At 38.3% G+C, this 27699-nt stretch overlaps 1 protein-coding gene across 1 annotated transcript in view; it reads right to left on the reverse strand.

The window, feature by feature from the left end:
• The window catches only part of C12H10orf67 (chromosome 12 C10orf67 homolog), a 148510-nt gene that overhangs the window by 42170 nt on the left and 78641 nt on the right, over positions 1–27699 (reverse strand). Inside the window, exons 9-10 of the mRNA XM_044228015.1 lie at positions 17069–17128; positions 16251–16430 (exon numbers count right to left, since the gene is read on the reverse strand). Coding sequence (XP_044083950.1) covers positions 16251–16430; positions 17069–17128 — 240 coding nt within the window. The remainder of the gene's footprint in view (positions 1–16250; positions 16431–17068; positions 17129–27699) is intronic.

A 27699-nucleotide genomic window follows, 5' to 3' on the forward strand; every position in this document is an offset into this window, starting at 1 on the left:
AGGCTGCCATAAAGCACAAAAGGTGGGTTTGAACCAACTTTATTTATATCTGAAGGGACAGAGAGAACACAGCTGACATCAACTGCCACAAATTAAAAAAAACAACAAAATTTGTAGTAACGGCCATAAAACCTATAGTTTATTGAGTGCCGATTCTGTGCCAGGCACTTCGCATATATTATCATTTGTTTCTATATACCCACCTATTGACTTCTTCCTATTACTTTAGTTTATTTTAAAGATTTTATATATATATTTGAGAGAGAGCATGCGTGTGCTCAAGTGGAGGGGAGGAGCAAAGGGGAAGGAAGAGGGAGAGAATTTCAAGGATACTCCCTGCTGAGCACGAGCCCCAGTAGGGGCTCAGTCCTATGACCCTGAGACCTGAGATCAGGACCTGAGCTGAAATCAAAAGTCTGCCTTCAACCACCTGAGCCACCCAGACGCCCCTCGTATTACTTTAGATTTTTTGTAATAGATAATAAATGCATTTTTTAAACAAACTGCAAATATCAGTCACGAACCTGAAACTCTCACTTCCCAGAAGCTCAAGTTTTGTTTGTTCATTGTGTTTTGTTTTCATTTTTCTCATCATTATTGTAAATAAATAACAGCCCTTATTGATTTGGGCTTCTCCACAAATAAAGATTAAGAATTTAAAATATTCACATTACCTTCCACCTTCTGTCTCTCCCTCAGATGCCTGGTTTTTTTTTAAAATTTGCAAATGTTTAGCTCATATCATAGTTGCCTTTATTATCATTTCAAAATATATAAACTTCTATATTTTGATTTATTAACTCCCTGCTGTGAAAGATGGGAAGTTCTTCTCTCTCTCTCAACCTCCCAGTTTTTGGAAGCCATGTTATGTTTACGTTGTTAATGTCTACAGGATTTTTCTTTTCTTTTCTTTTCTTTTCTTTTTTTTAAGATTTTATTTATTTGCGAGAGAGAGAGAGAGAGAGGGAGAGTGAGAGAGAGCATGAGGAGATGGTCAGAGGGAGAAGCAGATTCCCCATGGAGCTGGGAGGCCAATGCGGGAATCAATCCCAGGACTACAGGACTCGATCCCAGGACTCCGGGATCATGACCTGAGCTGAAGGTAGTTGCTTAATCAACTGAGCCACCCAGGTGCCCTATAGGATTTTTCTTAAACTATAACTAGGTACCCCACACTTTGTCTACAGCCTGATTCTAAAAAGTGAAATGAAATGTGGTGTTTCTGCAGCTATTACTTACCATAGGACCAAGAAGTACAGCTCCACAGAGAAGACTGTAAGTGAATCTGTAACTAGGCTTTGCTACTGATAGGAGGCTCTTCCCAGAGCGCTCTAATGTTATAACTTTTCATTTTCTAACTCCCCTTCTTTCTGAGTCACACTGACTTTCTCCTTCCTCTTGCATCCTTATCATCTTGCATATTGGATTCTCTCTACATTCTTGAATAATTTTTTAAACAGGTTCCACATATAGTAAACTTTCCGAGTTTCACACATTCAAAAATATCTTTATTTCTCTTACATACTCAGTTGAGACTTTAGTTTGGATGTAAGAATTAGGATTCAAAATTTTTTCCCTTTTGAAAACTTTATTTTCTTGTAGCAACCAGTGATGCCAATGAGAAAATTAGTTTCCTCGTTTTTGTTCCATTACAGATAAACTGTTTTTTTTTTTCTCTTCTTAATTCTTAGAGACATAAAGTTTCACCAGGATGTACCTGATGTTTTCATCAATTCTAAGACATATTTTATGTCCCACTCAATGTTTTAACATTTTTGAAACTGAGATGCCTTATAACCGGTGTGCGCATCATAATTTAATAGGCAACAGTTTTGCTCATGGTACCTAAAATAAGGATGTGCCTTACAATCTGAGATTTAATGGAATCTGAGATTTAATGAAATACAACAGATTCTCTGCTTTTCTTTTAAATCCCATTTAGTACTTAATGGGGCTTTCCCATCTGAACATTAATGTTTCTTCACTTTAGTTTATGGAAATTTTCTTTTATTTCTTTTATTGCTGTCTTACTTCCATTGTACGTATCTTGCTTCCTGAAAACTCTATTGGAAAGGTATTAGATCTCCTAGATTCATCCTCCATAGGTTAACTTTTCTCAAAATTTGTCTGCCATTTTACACCATGTTCTAAGAGACTTTGTTCACTTAATCTTCCAGATTATTTTTTAAAAGATTGATTGATGGATTGATTTAAAAGAGAGAGAGCGTGGTGGAAAGGACAGAGGGAAAGGGAGAGAGAGAATCTTAAGCTGACTCAGTGCTAAGCAAGCAACCCAATGTGGAGTTCGATATTACAACCCTGAGATCATGACTGGGGCCAGAATCAAGAGTCAGACACTTAACCAGCTGAGCCACCATTCTTCCAGATTATTATCTGGGTCTTCAGCTGTGTCAGTTTTATTATTCAGCCCTGCCCATTGCTGTCTTGTTGTTGTTACTGTTGTTGTTACTTTCAAGAAATTATTCTTTTCCTTATACTGTTCTTTCCCATAGCTGCCTGTCCCTCCTTAATGGAGAAGTTTCTCAGGAATGTTTTCCCAAATATATTTATTTTAAAAATGTCTTTTTTGTTCATTGCCTGAATTATCCGTATTTCTTATGGAGCCAATGGCTGTTTGTTCTCTTTGTTCTTTCACTCACTAAATATTTGCTAAATTCTTATTTTGTGACAGGAAGCATTCCAGGAACTAAAGATACAACAGAAAACAGGACAGGGTTGAAGCAGAAGGGACATATTTGAGAGGCATTTTGAAAGAGGCAGAATTTAGGGCACTCTGAGTGAGAAGGCACCTGCCTAGAATTTCTTATTTGGGCAACTAGATGGACAATGGTATCATTCATGAAGACAAGGAAAAAAAAATCAAAGTAGAGACAATTTTGTATGCTAGTATTCTTTTCTTATTTAATGAAGAAGAATTTGGTAAGTTTGGATTCAGATACTTAGAGTTTGAGAAACCCAGGGCACATTCAAATGATGACATTTAATAGGCAACAGAGACAAGGGCCTGGAATTTGGGAGCGGGGTTAATCCTAGACATAGAATTTGGAATCACCAATATTTTAGTTGAAGCTGAACACTTAGACAAGGCCATTCATAAAATTTACAGAGAGAGAAAAGCAGAAGATCAGGGATGAAGCCTGTGTCCGGGTGTGGCTGACCTACAGTTCTGATTTATCCTTGGCTGATAGGGAATTTTCAAACCTGGAACCCTAACCCATTGCTCTTACCTTAGTTCTCAAAACTCTAACTCCTACTCCATCGGTCCTCACAGTCCTGGAGAGCCCTTTGGGGCCCTAGAACTACCCAAATAAATGCTCCTTTACTTGTTGACATGCTATCTCAAACTCCCTAGAAGAAACCACCAACTACTGCTACGGACCATGACTCAGTCTTCCCATAGCCCATGTGACAGGAAGCTAAATAAAAACAAAGCCTAAGATACAGGAACACTAAAAAAAAAACGAAAGTGTTTGTTATCGTTAGCCTTCCATGGATTCAAAACCGTGAAGATGACCAAAGTGACAGAGGTGTGCACTTTTTAGAATCTTTCCACTTCTTTGTTCTCAAAGGGCACAATCCCCTGGAACCATCTCTCTCCCTCAGGCACAAGGAGTACAGAGCGTGTTCACCGCCATTTGGTTAACAATGGATGGAGGAAATCACTGGAGTTAAGAATTCCAAGCTTTGAAGGGCACTTGCCAGTATGCTAATGGGGAAAAAATTAACCCAAATTTTTAAAAATAATCCACAAAAAGTTAGGAAAGCGATCTGGTAAAAGAAAATAAGTTCCCATGTAGAAAGACCTTTGTATTTATTTACTTCACTATATCCAAAGTCATATCCATAATTGAAAGTTTATCAAAAAGGCTCTGTTTACATTCACATATAGTAAAAACGAGTTCCAATTTTTCAAGGCTCCCTTTTCCTGCCTCTCTCATAATGATCAACTCTTTAATAACTAAAGATAAGACTGTTGCTATACCATATCTTCTATAAAGCAAATAATTATTCAATCTCTCCAAAAGACAATACTCCTACAAGGACTAAGATAGCTTCTCTTTTCATTAAAAAAAAAAAAAAAAAGCACCACATGTAGACTAGAGTGTTTGCTCTCCAGTTTAAGTTGAACTTTCAACTCTACTAGAGCATGTTATATTGAATCCTGGCTCTGTGCACATTAAACCGTCATTTTGTTTTGTCAGCTGCTGACATTCCACTTTCTCTGGAATACGCACGCTGGTCTTTATGTGGCTGCTTCACTGACAGGTGCAAACATTGGACTGCTAAACAACAGATAGAGGTGAAAATGAATGGTAATATTAATAGAAAAGCAGATAACTTCCTAAGTAGGAAAATGTAAATTGAATAATTATAAAAATAACCAAAAATTGTGATTAGAAATAATTTGTTATAAGTGGTTCTCATTTTCTGTTGAATTTATATATATAATAAAAAATCATAAAATTAAGAAATCAGGTTCATTTATAACAGAGATTATAATTCTTAAGTTTGTTCTTCATTTTTAGTACTGAAAACATGTTAAAAACATGCTAACTTTCTAAATTAGAAATCAACAGCAAGGTTTGTAATAACAGAAGATGTGAAATTTTGTTTATTAATCACCATTAGATTAACCATAGTTCTTATCAGATCCACTTTCTCCTTCTCTTGTCCATGAAGGAGTCATTACATTCTCTTCTTTCTCCTAATTTCCACAAACACCCCTCTTCTGAAACTTTGGCCATCCTTTGTGGGCTTTCCTGCCTCCTTGCCTCTCTCTCCTTTAAGCCATTAAATATATTACTATCAAAACAATCTTTCTATCTCATCATGAAGAAAGATCATCTTCTGCCCCTAAAATTTCATTAATCTTGACTTTTACATTGACATTCCTTTTTTTTTTTTAACCCAAACACCCATTTTTTAAACACATATAGTATGCCCCAGTGCATGCTGGTTGGTAGAGGAGTTGGGGGGGGGATGACAAGCCCATGAAGAGAGAAGAACCTCTCTTCTGTGTGAGCAGAAGCACCTCTGTGCTTGAGCACACAGCACCTCTGTGTGCTCACAATTTGGAGAAAAAAAACTGGAGAATTAGAAATATTGAAATAAAATATAAGACTGTACGCAAGCTAGCATTAATCATTGAATAGGCCAAAAGTAAAAACAAAACATTTATCTACATATATCACCAGTGAATTTTCTTCTAACAATATTGTTAAGCTAGGGAATTCTCTCGAAAATAGGACAAGTCTTCATTGGAATCAGCCCAAAGCCCATTTGATGTGCCTCAAGGGGCCACCTCCTGTCTGCCAGGGGGCTTTCAGACATCTTGGCAGATGATGGGGCTGCAAAGTCCTACAGAATCCAGGCTGATCAGGGCTGTATGCAAATCTCAGAACAAAAGTTTATGTGGATGAGGCCTCCTCCCCTGGCTCTAGATCATCCTAGACTTTACATATAAACCTTCTATTAAACTAATCTTAAAAATTTGTACTCAAAACTCTTCCATGATGGAAATGTCTCAACTAAAGATGATGAAGCCCTTGATTCTAATAGCCATAGAATAGAAACAATATCTCTGGAAGGCCCTCTTAAATTGACAGAAGTTGGTTTAGTAAATTATGCAAGCTCCATGGAGTAAAATACTGTATGAAATTTATTATATACATTGAATGGTGCATGTGCAAATCTGCATCAAGATTTGTCTGAAAGGATGGTCACAAGGAGTTTTTAATAATTACCTCTGGGTGGCAGGATTCTTCTTTTTTAGATTTTTTTTAAATTATTTATTTATTTGACAGACAGAGATCACAAGCAGGCAGAGAGGCAGGCAGAGAGAGAGGAGGAAGCAGGCTCCCTGCTGAGCAAAGAGCCCGACGTGGGGCTCGTTCCCAGGACCCTGAGATCATGACCCAAGCCGAAGGCAGCGGCTTAACCCACTGAGCCACCCAGGTGCCCCGGCAGGATTCTTCTTTACTTTCTTCTTTGACATTTCTTTATTGAGAAAATTTGCTATAAGTATGAATATTTTATTTTAAAAAAATTCAGACTTCTGGCATTCCACATAGGATGCTAAAAAAAAAAAAAAAAAGCCACTGCTATACTAATTACTAGAAAAATCCCTATAGACTACAAAGTCACAGACTTTCTGGGACCCATCAGAGAACCGAGGTCACAACCAGGAAACCTGAATTCCAAAGAGGAGCAAGACCTTCCAATGGGAGATATGATGCATAGTCTCACCTATAGCAAAGGCAACACCCACCAGTTGCAACACAAGCAGGTAAGAAAAATAAGCTAAAATGTATGGAACCACTGAAGTGCAAGAATGGGTTAACAGAGCAGTTTGAACTAGCTGGGGGGACATATTATAAGGGGAGTTCATACTCACTCTCAGCTTTTTATCCCGTCTCCTACCAGATGCTCAGGAGGGTTATTGAGGGCAGGGCAAAGACACTTGTTGATGGTGCAGGCTTCAGGAAGGGACCAGCAGATGCTAAGAGAAAAGTACCTTCCCTGAGATAGAAGGAAAAGTCTTAAGTCCCAGGGAGAGGGGAAGCAAACTCTTTGGTCAATCAGACTCAAAGAAGGTGATCAGTGGAGAAGTGTGAGGCACCAAGTCCCACCCACTTCTCCCAGAGCTTTCCTTCCTAGGAAAGAAAAACTTTCAGCTGCTGGGAAGGGCAGCAAAGCCTCTTGCTTCCGGGGCATTGGTGAAGGCTTATTATGGTAAGGGGAAAAAACAAAAGAAACATTTTCCTTCCCTGGTAAGCAATTGTCTTGGGCCTTGGAGTCTGTAATAATACCAAGTGGAGGTTTCTACTGTTGCAGGAGGGACAGGAAACTCCTGCCCAAGGTCAGCTTCAGATACAGGCAGAGGTAGAGCACCACAAGCAGGAAGGGCAGGAGTCCTGAGAAAGCCCATGTCTGAGGCCCAGGCGCATGGCACTCCCCAAAGGCTGGTCTGAATTAGAACAAGAGAGAACCCTCTCTTCTTTACTTATAGATTATCAAGCAAGAGCTGCCTACTACTGAGGGAGGGATAGGAACATAGAGAAAGACTTCCTCTGTGGCACAAGTGGACAAATTCCGCGAAGTCAAGGGAGGAGCAGCTCACAGAGAAAATCATACTGTTCCTCTCATTCCCTCTCCAAGCACATACCCACTGCAAAAGGAGTATCACGGTTGCAGTCCTTTAAGAAGAACAACAGCAACCACCAAACTCAACTCAATTCAACTTGTAGCTAGATTGGCTCAACTCATTGCCATAACAACCTGATATAAAAAGAGGAATGCCCTTTCCAGATATGAATACTATTTACTTCCATTTCTGCTAGTCTACACAGGATGTTTGGTATTTAATCAAAAATTATGAGACAGAAAAAAGGCAAGGAAAAAAAGAACCTGTTTTCAGCAGACAAAGAAATCAATGGAACCAGGTTCAAAGATGACCCAGATCTTGGAACTATCAGATGGGGACTTTAATATAACTATAAATAACTATAACTGAAATGTTAAAGAATGGGGTGCCTGGGTGGCTCAGTGGGTTAAGCCGCTGCCTTTGGCTCGGGTCATGATCTCAGGGTCCTGGGATCGAGTCCCGCATCGGGCTCTCTGCTCAGCAGGGAGCCTGCTTCCCTTCCTCTCTCTCTGCCTGCCTCTCTGCCTACTTGTGATCTCTCTGTGTCAAATAAATAAATAAATAAAGAAGCTGGGAGAAAAGGTTAACAACATGGGATGATAATAAATAATGAATTTCAGGATAAAGATGAAAAAATATATAAAGAGTTAAATGGAAATACTAGAAATGAAAAAGATAACACTAAAAATGAAGAATTTGGGCCCCTGGGTGTCTCAGATGGTTAAGCAGCTGCTTTTGGCTCAGGTCCTGGGATTGAGTCCTGCATCAGGCTCCCTACTCCTTGGGGAGCCTGTTTCTCTCTCTGCCTCTGCCTCTGTCTCTCTCTCATGAATAAATAAAATCTCTAAAATATGAAAAAAAAATAAAAATGAAGAATTTCTCTGATGACTCATCAATTTGAAGGTAGGACAAAAGAAATTCCCCTAACTAAAACACAAAGAGGAAAAAAATAGTTCAAAATTGATGAGGGGCACCTGGGTGGCTCAGTGGGTTAAACCTCTGCCTTTGGCTCAGGTCATGATCTCAGGGTCATGGAATCAAGCCCCACACTGGGCTCTCTGCTCAGCGGGGAGCCTGTTTCCCCCTCTCTCTCTGCCTGCCTCTCTGCCTACTTGTCATCTCTCTCTCTCTCTGTCAGATAAATAAATAAAATCTTTAGAAAAAAATATTGATGAGCAGAACATTCAAGAGTGTGGGGCAGTATCAGTCTAACATATGTGTAACTGGAGTCTTAAGAGGAGAAGGGAGAGAGAATGGGGCAAAAGAGATAATTGGAGATAATGGGCAGGAGTTAAATGAAAGACATCAAACCACAAATTCAAGAAGCTCAATTAAGGGACAGAGAGAGAATGCATTGCTAGCAGACTTGCATTCTAAGAGCTGCAAAAGGAAGTTCTTCAGGAAGAGGGACTATGATACCAGATGGAAACTTAGATCGCTTAGATCTACATTAATAAATGAAAGCTCCAGGGGGATGCCTGGCTGGCTCAATTGGTAGAGCATGCAACTCTTGATCTCAGGGTTGTGAGTTCAGGCCACACTTTGGGTGTGGAGCCTACTTTAAAAAAAGATTAAGAAATGAAAGGCCCAGAAATGGTATAAGTGTCAAATGTCCTATGACAAATTATATCTTTTTTATATGAAAATATATTAAACTTTAAAATTTTTAAAGGACACAACATGTGAGGAATTCCAAGGACTGTATTTTTGATGGGAACATTGGGAAAGGTTATCCAGGGGCATTTGAAGCAAGATGAATGGACAGTCATGAGTTTCATAATGACTTTTTGGAGAGACTTAAGAAGCACTATCTTTGCCACTGAGACTAAGCTATGTGGCAGGAATTGTCAAAGGTTCCTAAAAATTGCAGTGACTTCTTATTGATCTCCTATCAATCAGTTATTTAGGTGCTTCAGTCTGAAATCTCTTTGTTGTTGTTGCTTTCCTGATATTTATTGTCCTAGCTCTTCCAATGGTTGTACAAAAATCTAATGCTCTATATTAAAGTCTTTTTAATTTTAACATAAGCAATTAACTTAAAAAATATGTTCATGCCTTATTTCATGTAAACCAACAGAAATGTTATGCATCTTAACCAGAATTACAATCTAGGCTGTCCAGGCTCATGCCAATCAATTCTGTTGGCCGGAGGAGAGTGTGGGTGGCTCAGCTGGTTAAGCAGCAACTCTTGGTTTCAGCTCAGGGCATGATCTTTGGGTTCTGGGATTGAGCCCCATATCAGGCTCTGTGCTCAGTGGGAAGTCTGCTTGAGGATTCTCTCTCTTTCTTTCTGCCTGCCCCTACCCTGCTCATGCTCTCTCCCTTTCTCTCTCTAAAATAAATAAATCTTTTAAAATATTTCTGGTGGCATAAAACTGAATGTGCACTCACCATACGTATACTTTTAACCAATGGATTCACTGAACTCCATAACACTTCATGGCATTTGTTGTAGGTAACTACACGTTATGTTATGTTATGTTATGTTATTCATGTGTGAGGCACCAAGTCCAACAGAGGGATGGATTCCACATTGAAATTGGTGAAGGAGATCCTTTGTAAGGTCTTTAAAACTCTAAATAAAATTGTACCTTGATTCCCTAATAAAGTTGTATAACCTAACAATCCTTAAGAATTCTTTGGGTTTGGCAGCAAATATTATACTCAATGGGGAAAAGCTGACAGCCTTCCCTTTGAGATCAGGAACATGACAAGGATGTCCACTCTTGCAACTGTTGTTCAACATAGTACTAGAAGTCCTGGCAACAGCAATCAGACAACAATCAGAAATAAAAGGTATTCAATTTGGCTAAGAAGAAGTCAAACTCTCTCTTCACAGAAGACGAGGCAATTTATATGGAAAACCCAAAAGACTCCACCTCCAAACTACTAGAACTCATATAGCAATTCAGTAATGTGGCAGGATACAAAATCAATGTACATAAATCAGTTGCTTTCTTATACACTAACAATGACAATATAGAAAGGGAAATTAGAGAATTGATTCCATTTACTATAGCACCAAGAACCATAAGATACCTGGGAATAAACCTAACCAAGGAAGTAAATGATCTGTACTCGAGTAACTACAGAACACTTATGAAAGAAATTGAAGAAGACACAAAAAGACGGAAGAGCATTCCATGCTCATGGATCGGAAGAATAAACATTGTTAAAATTTCTGCACTACCTAGAGAAATCTATACTTTCAATGCCATCCCGATCAAAATTCTACCGGCATTTTTCAAAGAGCTAGAACAAACAATCCTAAAATTTGTGTAGAACCAGAAGAGACCCCAAATTGCTTAGGAAATGTTAAAAAAAGAAAAACAAAACCAGGGGCATCATGCTGCCTGATTTCAAGCTTTACTACAAAGCTGTGATCACCAAGACAGCATGGTACTGGCACAAAAACAGACACATAGGCCAGTGGAACAGAGTAGAGAACCCAGATATGGACCCTCAACTCTATGGCCAAATAATCTTCGACAAAGCAGGAAAAAATATACAGTGGAAAAAAGACAGTCTCTTCAATAAATGGTGCTGGAAAAATTGCACAACTATGTGTAGAAGAATGAAACTCGACCATTCTCTTACACCATACACAAAGATAAACTCAAAATGGATAAAAGACCTCAACATGAGGCAGGAATCTACCAAAATCCTAGAGAAGAACATACACAGTAACCCTTTCAACATTGGCCACAGCAACTTCTTTCAAGACATGTCTCCAGAGGCAAAGGAAACAAAAGTGAAAATGAACTTTTGGGACTTCATCAAAGCTTCAGCACAGCAAAAGAAACAGTCAGCGAGACAAAGAGGCAACCCATGGAATGGGAGAAGATATTTGTAAATGACACCACAGACAAAGGGCTGATATCCAAGATCTATAAAGAACTCCTCAAATTCAACACACACAAAACAAATAATCATGTTAAAAAATGGGCAGAAGACATGAACAGATACTTCTCCAAAGAAGATATACAAATGGCTAACAGACACATGAAAAAATGTTCATCCTCATTAGCCATCAGGGAGATTCAAATCAAAACCACATTGAGGTACCACCTTACACCAGTTTTAGAATGGCCAAAATTAACAAGACAGTAAACAACAAGTGTTAGAGAGAATGTGGAGAAAGGGGAGCCCTCCTAACACTGTTGGTGGGAATGCAAGTTGGTGCAGCCACTTTGGAAAATAGTGTGGAGATTCCTTAAGAAATTAAAAATAGAGCTACTCTATGACCCTGCAATTGCACTACTGGGTATTTACCCCAAAGATACAGATGTAGTGAAAAGAAGGGCCAACTGTACCCCAATGTTCATAGCAGCAATGGCCACAGTCAACAAACTGTGGAAAGAACCAAGATGCCCTTCAATGGACGAATGGATGAAGAAGATATGATCCATATACACTATGGAGTATTATGCCTCCATCAGAAAGAATGAATACCCAACTTTTGTATCAACATGGACGGGACTGGAGGAAATTATGCTGAATGAAATAAGTCAAGCAGAGAGAGTCAATTATCATATGGTTCCACTTATGTGTGGAGTATAAGGAATAACACAGAGGACATGGGGAGATGGAAAGGAGAAGTGAGTTGGGGGAAATTGGACGGAGAGACAAACCATGAGAGACTGTGGACTCTGAGAAACAAACTGAGGGTTTTGGAGGGGAGGTGGGTAAGGGGTTGGTTGAGCCTGGTGGTGGGTATTAAGGAGGTCACATATTGCATGGAACACTGGGTGTGGTGTATCAACAATGAATTATGGATCACTGGAAAAAAATTAAATTAAATTAAAAAAAGAACTCTTTGCGTTTGGTTCCATTAAATCAATTCAGTGAAATATCACTGGTCATCTCAGGTTGATCAGATATACAAGTTAAAAGCAATATGTAGTAAATGAATACATAAAGGAAAATGAGTAACTTTAATAAGTTCAGTTTTTTTTTTAAGATTTTATTTATTTATTTATTTGACAGACAGAGATCACAAGTAGGCAGAGAGGCAGGCAGACAGAGAGAGAGGAGGAAGCAGGCTCCCTGCTGAGTAGAGAGCCTGATGCGGGGCTCGATCCCAGGACCCTGAGATCATGACCTGAACTAAAGGCAGGTTAAAGCTGAAGGCTTTAACCCACACTGAGCCACCCAGGCGCCCCAGTTCAGGGTTTTTTTTAATGAACATGCAGAGACAAAGAAAACAAAGGGATATTAAATGAAGAAAAGTTCAAGTACCATCTTCCATGAAATTATATTCCTTAAGAAAAAAAATGACGTATTGTAAAATTATCCCAGGGAATGAGGACAAAGCTGGGACCTGGGGACACTGGGCCTGAAGTGCTCAGGTCTAGAGAAACTAAAAAGTTGGTAGAGTTAGATCCAAAGGGGGTGGCCAATAGTCTAATCCCAGTGTTCAGGGGGGTGCAGCTACCTCAGGCTTGACTCTGGCCAGCATCATATTGAAGTAGTCCTATGGTAGTGAGTTCTATGACAGAATTCATGGCACAAAGCAGCAGAATTTGTACATGCAATAATGGCAGTTAGAATGGGCAACAGCAAGTCAAATGTTCATGGATGTAAGACCCAAGTCTAGGCCGTATCACAACTCCGGCTAAATAATCTGGTGTTCAAGACTGGCCTCAGCTCCCAGTGGGAACTGAAGAGAAACCCACAGCTGAAACCCAAGCAAATAAAATAGAGCAACACCGTGCAGTGGGGGGGAGGGGGGCAAGATGGCTGCTCTGTGGGCACCTGAATGTCACACTTCTGTAACCTCCAGGGTGATACATGTGGTCAGGACCTAGCAACTGCCATTGGCTGAGAGTAACTAGGGAAGAACAGAAATTGATACCAATCTCAAATCTATCTTTTCCTGATTCCCACAACTGTATCTTAGGTCCTTAATTTATACTGAAGTATCAACAAACTACAAATAAAATGGTATCACCATGCCCCAAGAACACTACAAGAAGACAAAGCATAAAACCCATTATGTGATTCTTAATAAAAAGCATTTTTCATTTGTGCAACAAATGTTGAATATGACTTTCACTGAAATATTTTCACTTCCAAATACACTGAAAGTACTTATCATCGAACTACTCAGAAGAAGCTACTGTAGAAAGCAAAAGCCACTTTCAGTTGACTTCTAAATATAATATCACTCAGCCTGCCAATTTTGGTCTCTGAGAACAGAATCTAAAGATGAATTCTTTTTAGTGGTAAATGAAGAATTTGATTTTGAAATAAATAAGTAGAGTATATGGTTTTAATAATCTCTACCTTTTAAAGTTATTTGATAAAAGAAAGATCTAGTACAGTAAGGAAAATTCTTCTGTGTCAACAAAATCTATCAAAACACAGTGAGTATCCTTTGACAACCTCCAAGACCAGGCACATGCGCAGGAGATCTTTTCTCTGTATTATACAGCCACCCAGTGTGGTCAGATCCACAACGAGCCAAATGCTGGCTTTCCCATACTGCTCTGCAGAACTCCTAACTGCCTGCTCTTACCAAGCAAGGCCAGAGTTAAAAAGCATGAAATAATGAAACAATAAACAGATTTTATTATTTGCTTCCCTGATGATGTTCATTTTAAACTTTGTGTGCAATTTAATCAAGTAAGAGGGTTGCATAGGAGAGCAATGGTCAATTTCAAGAAAGAAAGATTTTTTTCCTCACCTACCTAGCCTATAATACAAGAGATCTAGAACAATCATTCTCTATCCTATACTAACTTTTTTTTATTAAGTTACTAGCTTGCAAGGTGAATAAGATAATTGCAAAACCATTGCAAAAAAAATATTTCACCTGACAATTTTTAAATGTTAAAAAGAAGAACCATATTCTAGAGTTTTCACTGAAGTCCTATGCTGTACCAATTGCTTTGTATTAGTTGAACTTTAAGAATAGGAACATGACTGGCTTGTCCATGTCCCACTTCCCACACAGAGGGTCCTGATGCTTTCTGCAGATCTAAGCACATACCATATGTTCTGTCAGCATAGACCTGGTTACCCCGTGGAAGCCCAGAGTTACTGGGTGCAACCTTAATTAACTAATTATCCAAGGAGGGGGAGGGGCAAAAGCCCTGGGAATCCAATCTAACCTTGTTATGTGAACCTTAGTATTTGAAATGTTTCCCAGATATCAAAAAATAAACTTTACACAAAACGCTGTACAAATACAAATTTCATGTTGTGAAATCTTTCATAAATAGAAATCAAACAGCGATGTTCCTATCATGCTTTTCAGACTGGCTAAACACTCAGTTTATCACTGTGTACCCCACTGTGTGAAGCACGTGTGCCGTTCCCACCGAATGACACAGATTTCAAAAAATAAGTATGATTAATTAGATAAGATAAATGACCGATGTAAAAAGTTCCTTCGGCAAGCTCTGTGTTTGGTCATTTACATGCGATAATGTTACAAAGCCCTTTAAAGACAGTTTTTAAGAAGTCCAGTTACCTCACTATAATGAAAGATGTAAAAGAGAAAAAGAGGAAAATTAAAGTCAATGTGCATATTAGATCAGGTTAGTCTGCAGTGAGGACTGTACCACATGGAAAGGTGAAACAGAGGATTCTTACCATCAAATTGTGAACTACAAAAGTTCATATGATAGTAACAGTAGTGAATAAAAAGATATTTCACTTTAAAATCGAGTCAATTCATATAAATATGTAAACACCAGCTGACGTCACCTCCCCCCCACCCTGGTCTAATTTTTACTTATGGTTACACATTAACTCATGAGTCTCTCCAGCCAACAAGACACACTGTTAGGCTTTGGCAACATCAAAATAACAATCAGTACAGTTCGAAGGAGAGACTATGGCCCTGACATCCCACTGAACTGAGGCTCCTGGGCGATCCTGTCTGCCCACATCTCTCCTGGCTCGTGCATCTTCTGTGGGAGAGAACAAGTGGTTATTTCCGCCCCTCATGCCTGTGAACTTGGAAGCTCTATCTCGACTGGAAATTGAGGACCCTGTTGTTTCTTACCTGCAACGGCAGGGTTTAGTTAGGGCCTTGGACTTGCTGCAGGGACCAGGGCAGCTCCTCCTGCTGCGGTCCTGGGGTTAGAGGTTCCTATAGACCCTGCTCAGCGGTCCTCCTGCCATCTTCTAGGAGCCTCAGACCACAGACTCTGCCCACCCTCTACCACCAAAGGACTTGATTTCATGGCAGTCAATGGAGCCTTCTGGAACAGGACACAGCCTTGGCCACATGCTTCCTAAATCCAAGGCTTAGACTAGAGCCCTTACCTAATCTGGCTGATCTATCCTCTCGGGTCAGCCGCCAACATCGCGTACTCAGGCATGGGGCTGGGGTGTTTGTTTGCTTGTTTGTTTTTTATGAGCAAAAAACAAAACAAAAAAACAAACTCCATAAACACACACAAAAAAAATAAACACAAACTTCCCAAGAACTGCGTGCTAAACATCTCATTTCAGCAGTGTCCACACGCTAAGCCGACACTGAGTTGAACAACACAGAACTATTTCTTAACATGCTCTTTTATACAAGCCAGTAGTACTTGGGTCTGGTAAAGGCAATTCTGATTATTTGGTGGGGGGGATGGTGGATTAGGAGAGTAACAGCACATCATTCATGCACACCTGTCTCTGTTGGTGTGAGTTAATCCATTTGTCTGTCAACTTAGAATACTAGGAGCAAAAGGACTATACAGCTGCATGGACTTCAGGGCATTTTCAGTAAGCTTCGGACAGGTATTGGGCAAGGACAGAGTTAGAAATTAGATGCCCAAGACTGTGCTTGGAATGTGGCTTTTCTAGCTTGCTAATAGAGACCCACTGAGCCTTAGTGACTAAGCTAAATAAAGGACCATGTTGAGGATAATGGTGGCATCCTCTTGGGCAGTCAAGGGGTCCAATGAGAACACACTGATGTAGAAAGAGCAGCCAGACCCCCCCCCCCCCGCCCAGAGTGGTAGGGGGCATCCAGTGCAGGAGACCATCAGCCTTGCTCATGTGGGACGTGAGCTTGCAACAGTGCTAAGAGGACAGTGAGTGGCCCCTGTGTGGACGCAGGTGTGGTCACAGGAGCTGTTCTTACCGAAGGCTGCTCTTCCTTTGCAGATTTCTTTGGAGTCTTAACTTTCTTGGTCTTCATAGTCACTGATGTACTGATGGAAGGTGAAGGTGGTCTTGAACCGGCTCTAGCTCTGGATGGAATCCTGGGCTGTGAGGGCCACGGAGACAGGGAAGTCTCTTTCCCCTTGACTAATTTCAGGCTCTGGCACACAAAAAAGAAATGGCTTGGTGATTCTCACTTCGTTCTTCAGATTTGTGTCCCTTTCTTTTCCTCCCATGAACTGGCATTGCAGGGTGAAATTTTCAGTCCCAAAGAGCATGGGTCTGGTCCTTTTCCCAGCCCCACACTCCCTTTTGGCCTGATACAGTGTGCAGGCTGGGTCTGTTTTTCCTGTCCTCCTGCTGATGCCACTGCACCAAGAAAAACGTACCAACAGATCAGTGTTTTCTGGAAGCACCTGGAAAGGTAGGAGTGTTGAGGAGTAAGGTAATGGGACAGCTTGAGGTCTGTATCTTATTTGTAAGAAGCTAGGAGAATCGAAGGTGGGAGTGAAGGGACAGGAATCTGAAGAGATAGGGCATGAACCTATCCGTGTACCAGGACACATTTCCCATTCCTTCAGCCAGGTGTGCATTCTTGTTGGCTTATACCCCTCTCATTGAGCTCAGCCATCAGGCTGCTGGGCTCCCATCCACACTTTAAAGCATGTTCTCCTTCAAACTCAGATCTTGGAAAGTGAAAATTCTCAGTAGGGTATGTATACTTTCTTGAACCCAGATGTCAAAATAAGGCTCATACAGAATAAAAGAAGATAAAAGAATTTAAATTTAAATGCAAACCTTGCTGCCTATACTGCCCAACTTCTTCCTTGCTTCCATGTCCTCCTTCTGTTTATTAATCTATGAAATTGAAGGTGCATATCATTTGTTATCATTTGCAAAGATTAATTAAAAAGAATTTTCTATAAAACTTCCTCGAGCAATGAAAGAATAGAATGGTAAACCACTTAACTGCTAACACTATTATGAGAACGTAAGTTATAATGGTGCATATGAATTAGAAAAGTAATTTGTACCCAGAAAAGGCACTTAAAAGAAGTGAACAAAAAGAAAACTATAAATGTTCAAAGTCATTACCATTTGTTCATTGCTTTAAGCATAATAGAGATTTTAGAGAAACATAGATTGTTTGCTTTCATGGTAATAATTTATTCCATGTATTATTATGATAGCTATAAATACCCAGTCTTATAAAAGTTTTAGAATAATTTCAGATAATTCAATATCCAAAATTCAATAATGTAATGATGAAATTTTGATTTAAAGAATCAGTTCTAGTTTCCAGGCATAAAAGGCTTTTTATCATATATATATATAATTGAGATATAACCAATATAGAATATTATATTAGTTTCAGGTCTATAACATAATAATTCAAAATTTGTATATACTACAAAATGATGGCCACAATGAATCTAGCTAATATCCACTACCACACAGTTATAATTTTTTCTTGTGATAGAAACTTTGGAGATTTACTCTCTTAGCAACTTTCAAATGTATAATAAGGTATTATTAACTATGATCATCATGTTGTACATTACATTCCTGTGACTTATCTATTTTATAGCTGGAAATTTGTACCTTTTGACCAGCTTCACCCATTTCATCCACTTCCCATCCTACCTTTGGAAACCACCAATTCATTCTCTATAAGTTCATGTTTTCATTTTTTTACATTCCACATGTAAGTGAGATTATACGGTATTTGTCTTCCTCTGACTCACTTCACTTTGTATCATTTCCTTAAGGTCCATCCATCTTGTTGCAAGAAGCAAAAAATATATTATTAATGCATGCTTCAATATTATCAAGCTTTTTTTATCACGTGAATCTATGACTAATGCCAGGGATTCTAATTCTGGATAATCTTATGCAATTAAACAATGATGAGATACACCTCTAATCATTAATCTCACTGGTATAACTATTTTCAAAAATATGCCTCATCTGCAGATAGAGCAGAATTCAATAGAAAGCAGGTCTGCCTCACCTCATGGAATTTTGAGGACTGGGGAGATAGTAACTGATGGGTCTGTTAATATCAAGGAGAAGTGCAAAGCTTCTATTTTACTTTAAATGCAATGGAGCACCAATGAATAATTTTAAGTGTTGGGGGGTATGTGTGCGACATAATATTTATTGTATGAAGTCATAATTTGAGGGGAGTCATGTTTCTGGTCATGACTGAGTAGCTCCTATGAAACCAACCTTCCCACAGACAACAACTACAAACTCCGGAAAAAATCTATGTAAAACAAAATTAATGAAGACAATGGCTTTTAACTTAATAGCAGTGCCAAGCCTGTCTAAAACTATGATGGAAAACCTGCAGCCTTTCAGGGTTGCTGAAGACCCAGTTCAGGGCAATCATCGCCAGTGAAAGTCCCAAGGCAAGCAAGTCCCAAGGCAAGCAAGTCCCAAGGAAAGCCAGACTGCAGAGCCCCCAACTTTGTGTGCAAATTTTGCCCAAATCTCTGGCAGATGGCTAAATCATGCTTGGCCGTGAAAATAAAGCTCAAAGATTGAATTAAGATTTGAGCTGCCATCCACTGCATGGGAGGCAGGGCTTGCAGTCTGAATCCAAATTAATTACCTGCTTTTTTTTTTTTTTAGTAGGCTCCATGTCCAACATAGAGCCCAATGCAGGGCTTGAACTCATGACCCTGAGACCCAGAGCCAGATGCTTAACCAACTGAGCCACCCAGGCATCTTTAATTGGCTGATTTTTAAGAAATAACACACAATGTTCATAATGCCTGTAAAATCCAAAAATACTCAAAATACAGTTTTCTGTTGCTGATCTATTCTTGTGCAAAAAGACTATTAACACAGACTGATGCTGAGATGGCAGCTCAAAAATAGTGGAATGAGGTCTCTGAAAAGTGCTGAAAGAATAAAAGAAAAACAAACACTGTTAACTCGGAATTCTGTACCGACAGAATAATAATTTTCAAGATTGAAGTATCTGAAAGCTACTTTCAGATAAAGGAAAAACAGAAGGATTGCATCCCTAGCAGTCTGACCTACGAGAAACATTAAAGGAAGCTACTCAGACTGAAGAAAAATGATCCCAGGGAGAACTTCCCAACTTTAGGAAGGAATGTAGAGCATCAGAAATGGTCAAGATGTAAGACTATATTGTCTTAATTTCTTTCAAATACATACAAATGCTTAAAGCAAAAAATGTAATATTGTTGTAAATAAAACAACTTTAATTTGAAGAATGAAGAAATAAATCTATATAAACAAACATATATATTTTAATGTTTCTATATTTCAAGTGAAACTGCCAAAATTAACTTTAAGTAAACTACAAAAAGTTAAGGATGTAAATTATAATTGCTAGAGCAACCACGAAAATATAGACAAGAAGCCAAAATAATAATAAATAAATTGGGGGCACCTGGGTGGCTTATTCAGTGAGCATCTGCCTTTGGCTCAAGTCATGATCCTAGAGTCCTGGGATCAAGCCCCAAATCAGGCTCCCTGCTCAGTGGGAGTCTGCTTCTCCCTCTTCTTCCACTCCTCCCCCTGCTCCTTCTCTCTCTCTCACTCTCTCTCAAATAAATAAATAAAATCTTTTTAAAAAGATAATAAAATATATTGGAATTCTAAAATATATTAAAAGGACAGCCGAGACAGAGAGAGAGAGAGAGAATAGAGGAAAGGACAATGAAAAACCCAGAGAGGACATATAGAAAACAAATTAAAAAATGGCAGACCTAAATCTAACCCTATCAATAATAACACTGAGTGTTGATAAAGTGAACAGACTAGACAAAATGCAGAAATAGGAAGAATGTATAAAACAGCAACCCCAATTATTCACTGTCTATAACATAAGCACTTTAAGTATAAATATACAGAGGGGTTGAAAATACATGTATTAGAAAAAATGCAATGCAAACATAAGAAGATTGGAGGTGCTACATTTATACATAACATGTATAGCACATTTTGGGATCAGAGAATTACTAGAGAGAAAGAGGGACATTTTATAATGGTTAAAAGGTCAATTCATGGGAAGACATAATACTTATAAATGCAAATGCATCTATTAACAGAGCTTTAAAACACATGGGTGTGGGGGCGCCTGGGTGGCTCAGTGGGTTAAAGCCTCTGCCTTTGGCTCAGGTCATGATCTTAGGGCTCTAGGATCGAGCCCCACATTAGGCTCTCTGCTTGGCAAGGAGCCTGCTTCCCACCCCCCCGCCCGCCTGCCTCTCTGCCTACTTGTTATCTCTGTCAAATAAATAAATAAAATCTTAAAAAAAAAAGATAAAACACATAAAGTAAAAATTGGCAAAATTATATAGAGAGACAAATAATACCCCTCTGTCAGGGATTGAAAGAAATAAACAAAAAAGTCAAAGACATAGATGACCTAAAAAATACTATTACCACCTTGATCTAATTAATAACAACTGCATGAACTTCAGATTATAAATTATTTTCAAGTAGACATAGTATGGTCCCATGATGGACTATATGCTGTTTAGTCATACAATAACTGCTAAAAAATTTATAAAAAATTAAATCCTACAGAGGATGTTCTCTGATCACAATGGAAGTAAACTACAAATCAATAACAAAAATACATCTAGGAAAATCACTAATATTTATAAATTAAACAACACATTTCTAAATCACAGGGGAAATCAGAAAATATACCAAAGTGAATGAAATACCAGGATACCAAAATGTATACGATGCTGCTCAGAGGAAGAGTAATAGTTTTAAATGCTCAATTAAAAATAATGAAAGGCCTGAGATAAATGACCTCAAGTTCCACCCTAACAAGGTTAAAAAAAAAAAGAGAGAGAGAGAGAGAGAGAAAGAGCAAAGTAAACAAAAAGTAAATAGAGGGGAGAAAAGGACAAAAATCAGGGCAGACATCAATAAAAGAAAAAAGAAAAAAAAATAGAGAAAATAGAGCTAAAACGATTGCTTGAAAAGATCAGCAAAACCCCAACTAGACTGATCAAGAACACAATTTACTAATATCAGGAATAAAAGAGGATTCGTTATTTCAGATCATACAGATACTAGAGGAATAATAAGAGAATGTTGTAGAAAACCTCATACCAACAAATACATGATTAAGTGGATAAATTGAATAATACAACAAAAAAATAACATAGAAAATGTGAATAGCTCTATAGCTATTAAATAAAATAAATCCACTATCAAAAACTTTTGCATAGGGGCACCTGGGTGGCTCAGTGGGTTAGAGCCTCTGCCTTCAGCTCAGGTAATGATCTCAGGGTCCTGGAATCAAGCCCAGCCTCAGGCTCTCTGCTCGGGAGCCTGCTTCCCTCTCCCCACCCCTCTGCCTGCCTCTCTGCCTACTTGTGATCTCTGTCTGTCAAATAAATAAATAAAATCTTAAAAAAAAAAAAACTTTTGCATAAAGAAAACTCTAGGCTCAGAGAGTTTCAATGGTGAAGTCTTCAAACATTTAAGAAAGAAATAACAAATCTTTTTACTAACAAGCACTAAAATTGTTTTCAGAAGATAAAGAAGACATATTTCTCAAGTCATTTTATGAAGCCAGCATAACACCAAAACCCAAAAAACAGACATACACCCAAAGAAAGAACATTTAGAGATCAATCTCCCTTATGAATATAGATTCAAAAGTCCTCAACATACTACTAAAAAATTGAATGCAGCACCGTATAAAATGTAGGAAAGGTCATAACAAAGAGGGTTTTATCTCAAGAATGCACTGCTTCAACATTCACAAACCAAAGTATTTCACCAGATTACAGCATAAAGAGGAAAACATATTGTCATTTCAATAGCTGCGGAAAAAAAGCATTTGACAAAATTCAACAGCCGTTCATGAAAGACACTCTCAGAAAACTAGGAATAAAAGGAAACTTCCTAAACCTGACAGATGACTGCCATGTGAAACTTAGAGCCAAATCATACTTAATGATGACATACTAAAGTTTGCCCCCTCTAAGTCTAGAGAAGAGGCAAGAACGCCTCTTCTCACCACTGTACATAACACTATATTGCAAGTCCAAAACATAGTTATAAAACATTAAAGAGGGCGTCTGGGTGGCTAGATCGGTTAAGCATCTGCCTTTGGCTCAGGTCATGATCTCGGGGTCCTAGAATTAAACCCTACATCCCTTCTGCTTGTCCCTCTTTCTCTGCCCCTCCCCTCAACTCATGCCCTTTCTCTCTCTCAGATAAATAAAATCTTAAAAAAAAAAAAGCACTAAAAAGAAATGAGGTACAAAGATCAGAAACAAAGTAAAACTGTCTCTATTTACAGAAGACCTGATTGCTTACATATCAATAATCTACAGATTGTTTACATTTGAAGGAATCTATGAAATTATTATTGAAACTATTAAGTGAATCTAACAAGCTTGGAGAATACAAAGTTATTGCATGCGAGACAGAGCTTGCAGTTTGAATCCAAGTTAATTACCTGATTTTTTTCTTAAGTAGGCGCCACGCCCAACATGGAGCCCAGAACATGGACTTGGACTTATAACCCTGAGATCAAGACCTGAGCTGAGATCTAGAGCCAGATGCTTAACTGACTGAGCCACCCAGGCATCCCTAATTGGCTAATTTTTTTCTTTTAAGATTTTATTTATTTATTTATTTGACAGAGACAGATCACAAGTAGGCAGAGAGGCAGGCAGAGAGAGAGAGGAGGAAGCAGGCTCCCTGCTGAGCAGAGAGCCTGATGCGGGACTCGATCCCAGGACCCTGAGATCATGACCTGAGCCGAAGGCAGCGGCTTAACCCACTGAGCCACCCAGGCGCCCCCCTAATTGGCTAATTTTAAAACATTATAAAATCGATTGTATTTTTATATACCAGTACCAAACAATTGGAAATAAAACCTAAAAACAACTCTATTTCAAATAGCATCAAAAATTATAAAATACGGGTCCCTGGGTGGCTCAGTGGGTTGGGGTCTCTGCCTTCGGCGTGGGTCATGATCCCGACGTCCTGGGATCAAGCCCCGTGTCAGGCTGTCCTCTCGGTGGGGAGCCTGCTTCCTCCTCTCTCTCTGCCTGCCTCTCTGCCTACTTGTGATCTCTGTCTGTCAAATAAATAAATAAATAAAATCTTTAAAAAAATGATACAGTACTTGGGAATAAATTTAACAAAAGATGTGCAAAAACATCTACATGGAAGAGGACAACATACTGGTAACAAAAACTAAGAAAAACCTCAACAGAGATGTGTACTATGCTCGTGGGTAGGATAATTCAGTCTAGTAGAAGTTCATATGTCATGATCTTGGGGTCCTAAAATTAAACCCCACATCCCTTCTGCTTGTAATTCTCCTCGAATTTATCTGTAAATATATACCAGAATCCTAATCATAAGACACACTTTTTTTTTTAAGTGGACAAGTTTTTTCTAAAATGGGTATGAAAATACAGGGAATTTAGAATTTTTGAAATGACTGAAAAAGAACAAAGGCAGAGGACTTACTGTTACTTGTTTTCAAGACCTATTATAAAGCCACAGAAATTAACATAGTGTAACATAGTGTAGTACTAGCTTAAGGATCAACAAATCATTACAACAGAATAGAGAACCCCAGAATATATCTGGCCGATTTTCAACAAAGTTTCCAGAGCAATAAATCCGATGGAGGAAAAATGTTTTCAATAAACATTGCTGGAACAAGTAGGTATCTAACTGGGAAAAAATGTGAAATTTGACCTTATGCCACACCTTCCACAAAAATTGATTTAATATAGTTCATACACCTGGGGTTCCTGGGTGGTTCAGTTGGTTAAGATGCTGATCTTGATTTAGGCTCAGGTCATGATCTCAGGGTCCAGGGATGGAGCCCTGCCTCTGGCTCCATGCTCAGTGGGAGTCGGCTTGAGGAGTCTCTTTCCCTCTCTCTCTGCCCCTCCCCACACTTGCTCTCTCTCTCTCTTTTTCTCTGTCTCAAATAAATAAATACATCTTTAAAAATATACATAGATCATACATCTAGAGATGAGGTGTCTTGGGTTGTTTTTTTTTTTTTTTTAAGAAGAAAACATACAAGAATATCTTCTTGACTTCAGGGTTGGCAAGGTTTCTAACCATACATAAAGCAATATCCATAAAGGAAAATAACTGATAAATTAGAATTTAAGAAAAAAAAATATTTTCCCACCAAAACACACTGTTAAGCAAATGGACAGAAAAGCCATAACTGGGGAGAAAATATTTAAAAAACATATATCTGGCAAAAGACTGGTATCCAAGATACAATTTCTGTAATGTATGTTTAGTTTTGAAGAACCTCTCTAGTTATCTAGTTTCTCTGTGCTTTCTCACTAATAATAATAATAATAATAATAATAATAAAACCCTCGATGTTTTAAAATGGAATTTTACTTTGAAATACTTGTAGATTCTCACGCAATGAACATGAGAATGTAGCAAGATTGTATAATACTCTTTACCTTCTTTCCCCTAATGTTAACATCTTACAAAACTGTAGTACACTATCACGACCAGGATATGGACATTGATACAACCCATCAATCTTAGTGAGATTTCCCTAGTATGCATTTGTGTCAGTCACAGCACCTGTGCAGGATTGTCTGTCCACCACTACAGTGAACATATAGCATCTTTGCCCTGATCTGCTGCCCTTTTGTAACACCCCACCTCCCTTACTGTGCCCCTCTCCTCATCCCCAACCCTGGCAACCACTAATTTGTTCTCCATTTCTAAAACGTTATCCTCTCAAAAGTGTTATATAACTGTATTGTACACCTGTAACACTCTATGTTAAATATACTGGAATTTTTAAAAGAGTGTTCAAGAAATGAATCAAACGATGTGTAGCCTTTTGGAATCACTTTTTCATTCTGCATAATGCCTCTGAGATTCGTCCCAAGTAGGTGCTATACCACTAGTTCATTCCTTTTTGTTGCTCAACAGTATTCTGAGTATGGGTACCCCACAGTTTAACCCTCCACACATTTAAGGATACATAGGTTGCTTTCCGGTTTTGACTATTGTGAATAAAGCTATTTTGAACATTTGGGTGCAGTTTTTTTGGTTTGTGTTTTTATTTCTCTGGGAAAATGCCTAAGAGTGCCATTGTTGGGTTATATTGTAACTGCATGGTGAGTTTTTAAAGAAACCATCAAACTGCTTTCCTAGTTATCCAGTTTCTCTCCATCTTGCCAGGTTTTAGTGTTGTCACCACTTTTTAAAAATTTTAATCAGTCTGATAGGTCTATAGTGATATGTCAGAGTGGTTTTATTTTGTATTTCCCCTATGGTTCATAATATTGAACATTTTCTTATGTGCCTCTTCAATAAAATGTCTGGTCATGTACTTTGCTCTTTTTCTAGTTGGATTCTTTTTTCTATTGTTGAGTTTTGAGAGTTCTTTATTTACCTTGGTGGTTAGTCTTTTGTGAGATATGTGGTTTGCAAATCTTTTCTCTAAGTCTGTAGCTTGTCTTTCACCTGCTTCATGGTGCTTTCATGGAGAAAAGCTTTTAATTTTGATGAGGTGTCTTATGGACTGAATCTTTGTGTCCCTGCAAAATTCATATGAGGAATCCTCAATGTGATGGTAGTAGAAAGTGGAGCCTGTGGGAAGTAATTAAATTTAGATTAGATCATAAGAGTATTACACCCTCATGATGGGATTGATCCCCTTATAAGAAGAGGGAGACAGTGAGCTAGACGGCTCTAACTCTTGCTCTCTCGGTCGCTCCCTCCTTCCCCACCTACTGATCACTTTACATGTACCACTGAAGAAAGGCCAAGCGAGTACACTGGGAGAAAATGTCTGTCCGTAATCCAGGAAGCAGGCTATCACTAAACAGTTTAAATCTGCTGGCCTCTTGATCTTGAACTTCCCAGCCTCCAGAACTGAGAGAAATAAATGCTTGTTGCTTAAGCCACATGATCTATATTATTTTGTCATAGCAGCCTGTGTATATTAATATAGGACAGAGTCCAAGCTATCAATATTTCCTTCTATGAGTTGTGCTTTTGGTATCAAGACTAAGAACTCTTAGCTTAACTTCAGATCCCAAAGATTTTCTCTTTGTTTCCCCCCCCAATGTTTATGGTTTTATATTTTTCATTTAAGTCTATGATCCATTTTGAGTTATTCTTTGTGGTAGATACAATGTTTACATGAGGTCAATTTTTGGAGGCTACAGATGTCCAATTCCTCCATCAAATGTTGAAAAAGGCTACCCCTCCACCAGTAGACTGCTTCTGCATTTATGTAAAAAAAAATCAGTTGAACATATTTGTGTGGATCTACTTCTGGGTTCACTGTTCTGTTCCATTCATGGGTCTAGACCTCTACAAATACCATAGTTCTTTGATTACTATAGCTATATAAGAAAACTTAATATCAAATAAGGTGAATCCTTGTAATTTATTCTTCTTTTTCAAGATCGTTTTAGGTATTCTAGGGCTTTATCTTTAGAATAAAACTATTTATGTCAGCAAAAAAACCTTAGCTTGGATTTTGATAAAATGCATTAAACTAGAGCTCAATCTGGGGGAGAACTGACATCTGTACTACGTTGGGTTGTCCAATCCACGAACACAGTATGTCATTTATTTGAGTCTTTGATTTCTTTCATTAGCATTTTATAATTATCAACATAAAGAACCTAAACATGTTTGGTAAGCTTTATATCTATTTATGTTTCCCTTGGAGCAAGCACAAATCACACTGTACTTTTAAGTTTTGTTTTCATATGTTCATTCCTAACACACAGAAAGGCAGTTGATTTTTAGAAGGAAAATATTCAGTCTTTCGAGTCTGATGTAGGATAAAGACTTTTTTTTGGCACATGCTTTCCATCAGTTTGAGGAAGTTCCTTTCCTTTCCTAGATTGCTGAGTTTTTTTTCATGAATGGGTGTTGGATTTTTTTCAAATGGTTTTTCTCCATTAATTGACATGATTCTGTGCTTGTCTTTATCAGCCTGTTCTTTTGAATTTTATTGATTTATTTTCAAAAGTTGAACTAGACTTTCATATCATGAATAAATCCCAGTTGGTCATAATATATAATTTTTATACATAGCAGGTCTCAATATATTAATTTTTTTGAGCATTTTTGCACCTAAATTCATGCAGGATATTGCTCTAGTTTTCTTTTTTGCCTTCTGTCTTTGTATGTTTTTCGTATCATGGTAATACTAGCCTCATATAATGCACTGGAAAGTGATTGTGCCTCTTCTAATTTTCTGAAATATATTGTGTAAAACTGGTGTTAATTCTTTAATGTCTGGTAGGATTCTCTAGTGAAACTATCCAGAAATTCTGCAAATTCATTTTTCAGGAGCTTATAAATTACAAATTCATTTTTTATGGTTTTATGACTTTTAAGATGATCTATTTCATCTTGATTGAATTTTGGTAGTTACTGGTTTTTGA

This window comes from Neovison vison, chromosome 12 (assembly GCF_020171115.1).
Source record: "Neovison vison isolate M4711 chromosome 12, ASM_NN_V1, whole genome shotgun sequence".
Lineage (NCBI taxonomy): Eukaryota > Metazoa > Chordata > Mammalia > Carnivora > Mustelidae > Neogale > Neogale vison.